Raw genomic sequence first — 12,333 nt, forward strand, 5'->3', positions numbered from 1 at the left:
GTACAGAGGTGGTGAGAGGATTCACCAAGACAGAGTGGGGAGCAGAACAGGCAGAGTGATGAAGTACACTGCTGAGGGAAGCCGCGGGCAGGTCAGGAGAGGTCTGCTGTGCCATGTGGGTCACCTCCAGGCCCGGATCGAACTTGTGCTGCAGTGGCTGCGCTAACTTGTAATGCTGCATCCTAACCTGTTACACCACCAGGGAGGGCCACCATGTATCTTACTCAATTGCTTTTATAACTATCTGAATTGAACTAATTCCACAAAAAACACTAACTCCAGTGGGATCATGCTTTATCTTCAGTATTTAACACAAAGCTTGATGCATATTAATCATTTTAAATGAAACTATAGAATGAATGTGCAAATATATTCTCTGTCTTTTCTGAAGCAAATGTATTTCACATACAGTAATAAGATTTTCTCTTACGCTTCACAGGAAGCACCCCATTAGCTGAGTAGTGGGAGTAGTGAGGAGTAGTGAGGGTGGGAAAGTGGTAGAAACAGTAAAAAATGGAAGAGCACATAATGGTAGACACTCTCCCATAGGAGTTGCTGAATATTCAAATATTCTGTTCCTAGGAAACCTTCACCTGTCTTCTCCAGTGACCTGGGAAAGCGATCATTTTACTGAATCACTGGATATTAACTGGACAGCTTGGAAATGTCCCTTTTCTACTACCCTTTTATTACATTATTATTTGTGATAATAAATGTTCAAAACCGATTTCACTGTAAAATTTCAAGAATATTTTTGTGCACATGTAAGCATGTGCACACACATGTAATGGCATACTACTCAACAACAAAAAGACAAACTCTTGCCATTTGCTATAACATGGCTGGAACTCAAGGGGATCATGCGAAGCAAAACAAGTCAGAAGGAGAAAGACAAATACCATGTGTGGCACATATATATGAACATAGAGACACTACACAGATGTTCAGATAAAACCAAATCAATAAGAATCCCGAGAAATCCTACTGTAGGATTGAGGCTACCAGAGGAGAGGAAGAGGGCAGAGCACAGTGAAGAAGGAAAACAATGGACTATGGCAGAGGACTCCGGGTGTCGTGGTGGCAGGTGTCGTATGGACACATACAAGTGTAAGGTGTGACCCTGTAACTGTAAGGCATATACAGTGCTGTAAACCAGTGCTGCCTCAATTAAAAAAGAAAAAAAGTTAGAAAGAAAATAGACACCAAATAGAAATTGAATTACTAGTAGTTTTTTTGGGACAAAGTGGATTTTCATGACTCTATGAATACAGAACTTATACTGGTTGTAGATGCAATCAGGATAAGACCAGCAGAGAGCACTACATGCACTCGCTTTTTAAATAGTCTTCTGAATACTAACAAGTAACAACGTTAATGAAAGAATATTATTTCTCATGTTCAATTTTACTTAGATTTTTATCTAGTTAGTGCATCAGTATGCTCTTTTACTTGAAAATAATGTATTGAAATAATAAGTCCTTGTGTTTTCATTGTGTTCTTGGTTAATTTGGTTAAAAAATATTTTTAAAAACCCAATTATGCATAAGTTGATTTTAGGTTTTTAATTTTAACTCATTGTGGACATTCATATTGTGAGCTTCTTTGGTGAAAATTGTGGCCATCATCAGCATACTGGATTGCTAGATGTGTACCATGTCACATATTTAAACAGAAAATGGTCCTCAATTTATAGCACCTCATTTTTTTTTAATCTCTTTGACATTTTAGTTTTTAGAAATTCAATTAAGGTTGATGGTTCAGTAGATAAGAGATATCAATTGGTATATGATAGGATGCTTGCAATGAAGCAGGAATAAAAGAGTCACAAGTTTTATTATCTGGAGGTATATCATTGAAAATGTCCACATTAACACTGGATTATATAAAAGTACAAGGTTATAGGTTATCACTGAGAGAATTCATGCTTCTAAGGATGATATAAATAAGAAAGACTTTTAATTGTCACACTGGTTGAAATAGCAAAACCTGGAAAACTTGAAAGTCTATAAGAGACTATTTCAATGGCATTTTATGATGTGTTTAAGATTTTTTATATATATATATATAATACATATGTATTTATAGGAAACTATATTTGCATTTACAGATATAAAATGTTGTATATAGAATAATGCTGCATGATTTTTAAAAGATGTGCACAAGGATATATATTTGTATACATATACATTATATATAATGTAAATAAATATCTATATAACTTCTGGTAGAGTACACACACACATACTCACACAAGCACAAATCCCTGTTAACACTGGTTTTTTGTGTTTTTGCCTGACATAGATCAGGGGATGGCATGATATGATTGCAGTATCAGAAAGTTCGTCTGTATGGGTGTTAAGAGTTCATCCTGGATGAGAAAGAGAAGGTATCGAAGCTGGAAGGGAAGGACCTAGTTTAGAAGAGGAGAATTCAATTACAATATTAAGTTTTAAGAAAAAGACACTCTATATTTTAGAATGTGCCCAGAATCATATTTAATTGTAAACCAATTAAAATTAAAGTTTTTTTTTATTTAAATGGAAGCTTTGGAGGCTAAAACAAGAATTTGAAATTCTCTTCTAAGTGTGCTGTCCATGCTAATGATACATTTTGCTTTTCAACTTGCTAATTACTGACACGTCCTCAGCATACTTAGAGCAAATTCTCTGTCTCAATTACTGTGCTTTGTCATTATCTGCAAAGACCTCAAAGATGGCCTTTTCATTTGTTTCTCCCTATTAATTAAGTCTGTATTAGCAGAATTATGGAGAAGTAAATAAGTTGAGCTGGATTTTAAAAAGCAAGTGTAGGAATTCAGGTACCTTTCAAAAAACCCCATTTAAATTGCATTTTAAATGAAGCTAAAATCACAACAAAACATGTCTTGACCATCATTACTGTCTTTTTCAAGGACAGAGGTGACAACAGTTACCTCTTCACTCTGTTAAGACTCACTGCCAACAATATACACAGTTATAATGACTATGGTCCTCCTCTTTCAGCTACTCATGACATCCCTTAGAAGGTCCTGGCCACGTGGTTGGCTATCCACTGATTGAAAATTGCAGAGTAGCTTTTTCATTCAAAAGTATATCATTTTATTATCTACATGTAGCAAAGAAAAGATCCCTCTTTCTTCTAAAGGTGAATATAAACTGCTTCCAGAAGCTTTGACACAATCTAGAGTTTCCTGCTTTTTCTTTATGCTATTGGCACATACCTATCTATAGTCTTTATATATTATTTTGTAATTAATTCTATGCCTTTTCATGAATGACTCTATTTCCTTTCCATCTACTTTGGAAATGCCTCAAAAATAACATGAACGTCTCTCTAACACCATACCAGATCCAGCAACCTACTCAGTATTCCAACAAGTACTGCATTAAGTTGTTACTTTAAAATTTTTTCTATCGAGTACAAAGTGACATATTTTCTGACAAACCTAAAGCAGGCTCCTCCTGCTTCACATATTTCATCACAATTTCCTATTTTATTTTCTTTGTGAACCTTATTGTGTGGATGTATGGCTTTTCTGGGGGTTGGGGGGATGGGAAGGAAACTTCCTACATAGTTTTTGACACTATGATGTCAAAATTCCCAGCACAATCCAATCCAATGTTAATGAAAGTGATATTGGAACAAAATGCCCATCATTACATCTGTACAGGCTTCAGCACATTTATATACAATGAGTTAAATAAATATATTTAAAAAACCCAAGAACCAGACTTTGCCCTTACTGTATGTGCTATTGCCTATAGTATAATTAGAGTAAATAGTCATTATTATCTTATGATTTGCATAAAATGATGTAAATAAGACCATTTAATAACTGAAGAATAAACATTCAGATTTCAGATTTTCTTTTTCTCATTTTTTTTTACTTCTTTTGAAGTAAAAATTAATTATAATTGATATATTTTATTTCACCTTTTATTTTCTATCATTCAACTCTGAATTAATTACTCATTTCATTCTGATGTATTTTTTAATGTAGACACTACAATTTTTCTTTTTTTTTTAAGATTTATTTATTTATGCATACAGAACTGGGGTACAGGCCACAGGTGCAGGGACGGTGAGAGGATTCACCAGAGTGGGGAGCAGAACAGGCTGACTGATGAAGTACACTGCTGAGGGGAGCAGCGGGAAGGTCAGGAGAGATCTGCCAGCCATGTGGGTCAGCCCCCCCTGGCAGGGATTGAACTCTCACTGAGGGGATTAAACTCTCACTGAAGCATCTGCAGCTCACTTGCAGAACTGCGTCCTAACCTGCTGTGCCACAAGGGGGGTTCAACACTACAATTTTTCTTAACCCAGAGTCTATTTGTATATTTCACTGTGAGATGGCACAAAGTAATTCATGAAAGATTCCTTACATTTATGTTAATTATTCTATCTCTCACAACCTCTTAATGTTCCTTTTTAGACTTGTTTTGTTATACTCCAAATTGAACTTTTTTAGTCAACCATGTTCCAACCCTATCAGCTCTCCTATCTCTGGCTTGGCTCTTTTGCTCCTCTTAAAACTTTTCTCCCTATTTTTATCTTTTATAAGCCTGACATTATTCTATACCCAATTCTACTAATAAATTCCAAATTATTCATTTTTTACATAGTAGTTAGTCATTAATTGACACCTGTCTTGTTTATCACTTTGTCCTTTCTCTCCCTGATGGAATAAAAGCTAAGTGAAAACAAGGCCTTTCATTGTTCATTACAATAACTAGCTCAGTGCCTAGAATAGGACCTGATATAAGTATGTTAAGTTCCCTTACACTTGTTGAATGAAGAAATAAGTACCTATCAAAACAAATCTTAGGATAAAATAAATACAGTAAGAGTCTCGATTTATGATGATTAAGAAAACCCACAGTCATTTATTTTCCATAGTATAGGTTGGCACTTCCTCTTAATCTAGTGCTATTTTGACAAAACTGTGAGAATTAAGGAAGATAATGTGATATCTTGAATCAGTCAAAAATAATTTCTAACACCCAAGGCTGAAAGAATTTCAGTTTGAAGGTGCTATTTTCCTTATATGAAACTGTGCTTACTTTACTCCATTTATAATCTAACTAAACACATTTTCTTGGCATGTTAATGCTTTATGAAAACCTCTTGATTTTGTCATAATTCAGAAAGCTTCAATTAAATGAAACAGACTTTAATGCGCTTTCAATGATTTTCTTTAACAAAAACAGATTTTATTTTTCAAAGGAGGTAGGCATTTTGATATTAACTTGTACTTATATAGAATAAGAAAATATCATAGTTCTTTTTTCTTTTTATCTTCTTCATATATTCCTTCTTTGTATAACTCAAGCATAACAAAAAAGAAAAAGAACATCTGGAACTTTGAAATAAAAGGTTAAAAATCACTAAATCTTCATGAGGTAAAATAAAACAAGATATTTCATAGTGGGAAGCACAGAAGCTTAAATCCATGTGCTACTTTTCTGAAGTCAGTTACTTAACCACTCTAAACCTCAGATCACATGTCAACACACAATCAACAAAGCAACATGTATGTGATCCATCAGGCTCATGACCTTTGATGAAACACTAGGTTAGTATAGGCATGATCTGTTGTATTTACCTTCCTTCTGTTTCCCCTGGATTGTCAATCCTGCTCCTATCATCCAAGTTGTGACTAGAGTTTGCTGTAGTTTCTCCCCTGTTTACTATATCCAAGAGAGAGCTTAATCTCCACGACTCTTCGTGGCCATGTTGATGATGTCACTCCCCTAGTGTAGACATGATCCAAACAAGTCAATGATGAGACCTAAGTATGGTTCACAGCCACCAAGAGGTGATAAAATTTTTCTTGTCTTTGCGTGTCTCAAATAAAAATTCACAGCTGTTATCAGTGAGAGTAGTTACTCCTGCATTTTTTCAAAGATTTATTTATTTATGCATAGAGAACTGGGGTATGGCTAGAGGAGCACAGACAATGAAGAGGATTCACCAGAGACAGTGGGGAGCAGAGCAGGCAGATTGAGGAAGCACACTGCTGAGGGGAGCAGCGGGCGGGTCAGGAGAGGTCTGCCAGCCATGTGGGTCACCCCCGGGGCTGGGGATCAAACTCACACTGAGGCAGCTGTGGTTAGCTTGCAGTGCTCTGTCCTAACCCATTGCACCACCAGGGAGAGCTTATTCATGCATCTTAAAACCAGAATCTAGCAGATACTAAATGGTTTATTGTTCATTTTTCTATTCGCAGGTAGACATAAGCTAAAGGCACTGAACTTGCCACTATTAGAAATGAGAACTGATGAATATGTGGTTGTTTGTGCTTCTTATTACTTTCTGTCTTATTCCTTATAAAAGTCCTACAGAAAAAGAGAGTATGATAGTGCAAATTTTCAATTAGGGGGCTCAAGGCATAAGTCTAGAAGCATGCAATTAAATGTTTGGTGGTTGGGATGCATCAGAAACAACAGATACCAAATTTACCTTCTTGGATCTCATAGTCTGGGATTTGTGTTGAAATGGGAACAATGATGACTTTTAGATATATGAATCATTTTGCTTTTAAAGATTTATTTATGTATGTATACAAAAACTGGGGCTCAGGTCAGGAATGCAGGGGGTGACAGGATTCACCAGAAACAGATAGGGGAGCAGAACAGGCAGATCTACTGAAATACACTGCTGAGGAGAGCAGTGAGCAAGACAGGAGAGATCTGCTGTGCCATGTGGGTCAGCTCCCTGGGTAGATAGCTTCATAGTGCTGTGTTTTAACCTTGCACCACACAAATACTTACACATAGGACAGGATATTCCTAAAAGAACAGTAGTGGTCAAGAGACTTGGGTATTTTCCTTTTCGTTCCCACTTATTGAATGAGGTTTGGTATTTCGTGCAAAACTTCTACTGTTATTGTGGACAAACTCAACTTTTTTCTATTGTCTGATGTGACTAAATGACAAGACTAGTTGCTTCCACCCTTCCCTTCTTTTCTGTGGTGTTTAGAGTACTTACTCTATAGAATTCTCATAGCTTGTTCATTGTTTGTGTCCCAAAGTAGACAGAATACTTTTCAGGGAGGCCATGTCTATCTCTGAACAACCAGTGTCCAGCACAATGCTCGCTATACAATTCAGGTGGGATACATATTAATGTATGAGTAAATGCGGATATAATTTAATAGTTTTAAAGATTAGATTTATTTTTATTTATGTATGCATACAAGAACTGGGGTATAGGCCAGACATGCGGGGTGGGGGTGGGGTTGAGGGGGTGGAGGATTCACCAGAGGCAGAGTGGGGAACAGAACAGGCCGACTGACTGAAACACACTGCTGAGGGGAGCAGCGGGTAAGACAGGAGAGGTCTGCTGCACCTTGTGGGTGCCTCCCTGGCTGGGGATCAAACTCATGCTGCAGTGGCTGGCAATAGTTTGATAGTATTGAGAATTTAACTCCTGTGCCACCAGGGAGGCCTTAATTTATTATTTTTAAAAGATACCTCATCATCAAATCAGATCCTCACAAAACTCAGGGAAATTGCAGGATGGAATTAATTCCTTCATTTTATAGGATCTCGGTGAGACTGAAGGCTATTAATTCTCTTGTCTTCTTGGACAGATAAAGAAATTGGGGATCAGTGAGAGATTATGTGATTTCTGAATAGTACCTAAGTACGGTTTGAATTTCAAGATCAGGATATTCAAAACACTAAATGAAAATATAAGCAGATTCAACTACAATTTTAGGTATGTCTTTAGGGTTTGTTATGTATCTGGCCAATCATCTTCAACTGCTTATTCAATAGTGAAATCTTGCTTTTTTAAAATGCAAGATATCATGGGCTGGAAAAGATCTTTATAAACTATCCGCATTTTAACCAGAAGACAAGGACAAACACATGCAAATATTTTGCTATAAAAAATTCTGCCTTTAAGTGTTTATTGTTAGGTTAAAAACTCTGGTACATGGAATGAATGAATGGAGACAACTTTGTCATTTCCCATCTTGAACCCACAGTCATCATCATTGTACAAATTCAAAATTTCTCCAAGCTTCTTAAATTCTTATCCAGGGAAGGACTGATATACAAGAACTATAGTGAATGCTGTCTTCTGGAGGTCACAGCCAGATGAAGATTCTAATAACTGACCCTAAATTCATCCTTCAGGTGACTTTAAAATCATCTCCTACTAGATTATAGGCTACAGGAAGGCAGAAGTACATTGAACCCCTAAATTAGAGAAGGGGACATGGCCTGTTACACTCAGCTCAGTTCTTGGCACACATGTTATTTAATTATTAAGTGACAGCCCTGAGTACTCACAGCTTTATGGGGAAAAAATGCTAGGTTCATGTTATCAAATAAGGATAGAAAGCTCTCTCTGTGTTACATTGTTCCAAACTATTTTAAGAAGTTTTAAGGTAAGTTTATTCAGGGCAATATACTCAGGTCCTTTCATGAACACCCAAAGATGGAACCCTGGTCTTAAGTCAGTTAGATTGTCTACTGTTACAAGTCAACATTCCAAAAACTTTAACAGAAATTAACAGCAACTGTAATTAAACCCTCAACATTTCTGACACTCACAGCATGTTCTCTACCAAGAAGATGGGTTTACTGGGCTGAAGATCTGAAAATTCATCTGTGTTCCTCTCCTTTCAGTCTTCTCCCTTCCCCCAGGCCTGTGTGTGCTCTGGCCGTTTTATTTGAATGGAAAGTTGAAAGACAGCGAGAAGCCAGCTACACCCATCCAGCACCGCAGCCGCCGGGTGGAAGAGCAAAGTTCTAGGGCCCAGCCTCGGTTCCCTGGGCTGCAGCTGCAGTCGCTCTCTGACACCTGATACCTGCTCATCAGCCTCAGGCGGAATCTGAGGGTCTGCCCGCCCAGGAACAGTTGCGTCTCCAGCTGGCTGCCAACCCACCCGAGCTTTCCTCTCCACCCCTCTCCGCCACCACCACCTTCCCACCTTCTCCCCTCCTCCCCTCCTTGCCGTCTTCCCTCTCCACCCCCGCCCCCAATCTCCTCCTCTTTTTCTCACTACAAGCGGTTGCTGATGCTGAAGCCGAGCGTCACTTCAGCTCCCACGGCAGACATGGCGACATTGACAGTGGTCCAGCCGCTCACTCTGGACAGAGGTAAGGAAGCGGCTCGCCCGCCGGGCCACTGCGTGCCCTCTGCCTGCTCGCGGCCCCCGCCAACTCCCACCGGGACAGCCCGAGCTGTCGGGCAGGGCGAGAGAGGACGAGCGGAGAAGGCTCGCGCCGAGAGCTGGACACTTTCTTACCCTTTCTCTGCGCGCCGCGTCCCCGCTGCCCCTTCGCGGTGCACTCGCCGGGCCACAAGGTGCCTTCTGCGGGCTCGGGCGCCCCGGCCGCCACTCCCAGTCGCCCACGGGGTCGCCCCTGGGCCGCCGGCTTTGTTGAGGCGGCTGCGCAGGGGTCGCGAGGCGCCTGGGACTCGGGCTGCAGAGGGGCAGGAGGAAGCTCGCGGCGCCGGGTGAGGGCGCCTGCAGCCGGGGACCGCGAAGCCCGGCAGGAGCCGCCTGACGGTAGCCCGGGCCGGGGGCCCAGGAAGAATGAAGTTTGTCCCGGCGCCGGGGTCCACAATCGGTCCCGCTGCGGGTGCCGAGGCAGCCACCCGGGGGCGGACGAGGCGCGCCGAGGGGTGGCCTGCGCTGGGGCGCGCGGCGGCTGGGCTGCCGCGGCGGGGAGCTGTCCCCGGACGAAAGGGCAACGCCAAGCTGGGCTGCCTGGGAGGGCTCGGGCGCAGCGTCGTGACAGCGGGTCCAGGTTGTCCCCGGCTGCGTCCTCGGAAGGCGGCGGGAGGCGCGTTTGCCCTCGCCACGGACAGCTCCAAAGCAGAGGCAACTCACAGTTTCTCCAGCCCGAACCCGCTGCCTTCTCGCCCATTCCGGTGCCACCGCGGTGCCCGAGCTGCGGAAAGCGCGGGGACGCCGCGCAGGTTGGGTTGAAATTCAACTTCTGACCTGCCACCCTATGCGTCCTGCTCTTTGACTTGAATGGGGAGCAGCGTCTCCCCAAGCCTGACAATGGAGCCCTCTGCTTGGATGGGGGTCTCTCGGGTGCACGGTGCGGGGTCATACCTGTCCCTGCGTGCTCGGCTTTTCTTTCTGGTTTCTGACGTCCGGTAATGAACGCGCTCCGGCGCCACGACTCTGCAGCGGAGGACACCTGCCTGTCCCCGTCCGCAGTAGCCGGATTTAGGACCCTGGGCGGCCATTTGGAAATGGTTTGCTCAGAAGAGAATGCTTTCGTCCGAGGTACCTCTAAAAATATTCTTTCTAGCAGATTAAACTGGACTGTGGGGAACGGCAAAGGAGCATCCTGAGGCGAGTACAGTGAAAATGCCAGAGAACTCAGTGAGGTTTTTAATTTGGAGAGACTGTGAGTGACTTGAACGCAATCTGTTGGCACTGGCACAGATGTGTGGTGCCCATAGCAACCTTACTTGGGGTAAAAGTTGAAAGATTAAAAGCATTGATTTTATGTTGCGAGATGTTGATTTGCAAGCCAGTAAATTAATACCAGTAGTTAAAGGGCTCAGAAAGACATTCATTGTAGGACACATGATTTCACCCCAGTCTCATCATCTGCACTAAACAGGATAAATCCATTGCCACGAGAAGCCAAACAAATGGCAAGCTATTAGAAATTATGGATTTTGCAAAGATTTCTATTTTAGTGTAATGTTCTTTTATATTGTTCATTATTAAAAGTCTTTAAACATCCCAAGCAAAACGACTAGGTTAAGGAGGAAAGAAAATGGCATATTTGAGCAAATGTATACACTCTTACTACTACAAATATTTTAGTTTTGGGGTTTTACTTTAGTCCTCAGATGCCTCGCACAGTCACTGAGAGGAAGCACAATCAGACAGATATTTTTTTTCAACTTTGCTCTTGTTCACAGCCAGACTATCCCTGTTCTTCCCAATGTGAGTAGATCTAAAGACAAGCGAAGTGAGATGTAACAGAAAACATTCACCAGCAGCTCACTGCAAAATCTAAAATTTAGGAATTATCTTTTAACAGTCTGCATTTTGATTAAAGTAGGACTCTGTTTTTGGTCACTGACTGGAAGATTTTCCAGAACACCCATTCCCCAGGTTCTTTGGGTGCCCTGGATTGTGCTGTGAGGCCATCCTTTGCTTGTGCTGGGAGGCTCTATCAAAGCAGTTGTTCTCCCACATTCTGTTGCATCTGTTGCATTCTTCATTGAATGGGTAGTACCATTTTTACATTCACCTTGTTATGCTCAGTGCCTGCTCGGACTAGTCCCCACTTCCAAGAAGTAAAAAGTCAAGAGTTAATGTATATTAGTGTAATTGAACTAAGGAGCACAGTAACTCAAGCAATGGTAACATTCAGAGATTTGGTATCTGAGTGTAGTTCAGAGGCTCACAGCATTTGGCCCTAGGAAGAATAGCAAGGAGTTCTTTGGAAGACAGATCTGAACTGTTCTTTCTCCCTATGCACTGGATGGATTCTGATCAGTAACCACAGTTCACCAAAGAGGGTTGTCACAAGTGGAAAAAGAGGGGGAAGTAATGAAGAGGTTTGAGAGAGCCTCCCAACAGGAATCTCAGCAAACCTGAATATGTAATCCATATCTGAGAATGCTAATTCTTTTTTTTGAAAGATTTATTTATTTATGCATACAGAATTGGGATACAGGGCAGAGGTTAGGGGCAATGAGAAGATTCGCAGAACAGACCAACTGGTAAAGTACACTGCTGAGGGGAGCAGTGGACAGGTCAGGAGAGGTCTGCTGCACCTTGTGGATCACCTCTGGGCGGGGATCGAACTCATGTGTAAGTGGCTTTAGCTTCTTAGTGCTGTGCTTTAACCTGCTGCCCCACCAAGGAGGGCCTGCTAATTCTTTTTTAACATCTTCACTTTTCAAATGAAAGCAGTGTTGATAAGTAATGTTTCTGAGGTTACACTACTACCTAGTGGAAGCTATTATGCTAATATCTAATTCTTGTCCATTGCTCTTTGGCACCATAAAGTAATTCATATGGAATCTTCAGAAGATTTTAAGCAAACAAATCAAAGATATGGGTTGAAATTAAGATTTATTTCTTTCAGAATCAAAACATAACTATTTGAAAATAAGATGCTTAGAAGTCGACACTAGCTTCTCAGGTTTGTCTGGGAATCAAGCCAGGAGCAGTCTGGCCCTTAAAAGCACAGATGGGGCCCTCCCTGGTGGCGCAGCAGGTTAAAGCACAGCACTGAGAAGCTAAAGTCACTTCCGCATGGGTTCGATTCCTGCCTGCCCCGGAGGTGACCACATGGTGTGGCAGACCTCTCCTGACCCACCCGCTGCTCCCCTCAG

General features: G+C 41.4%; 1 protein-coding gene across 1 annotated transcript in view; it reads left to right on the forward strand.

Annotated features, from left to right (window-relative positions):
- The first annotated feature begins 8,842 nt into the window (after positions 1–8,842).
- Positions 8,843–12,333, forward strand: part of LIN7A (lin-7 homolog A (C. elegans)) — a 103,190-nt gene continuing 99,699 nt past the window's right edge. The window contains exon 1 of the mRNA XM_004675854.2: positions 8,843–9,110. Coding sequence (XP_004675911.1) covers positions 9,029–9,110 — 82 coding nt within the window. The 5' untranslated portion in view covers positions 8,843–9,028. The remainder of the gene's footprint in view (positions 9,111–12,333) is intronic.

Source organism: Condylura cristata, unplaced genomic scaffold (genome assembly GCF_000260355.1).
Source record: "Condylura cristata isolate star-nosed mole 26May11 unplaced genomic scaffold, ConCri1.0 scaffold00004, whole genome shotgun sequence".
Lineage (NCBI taxonomy): Eukaryota > Metazoa > Chordata > Mammalia > Eulipotyphla > Talpidae > Condylura > Condylura cristata.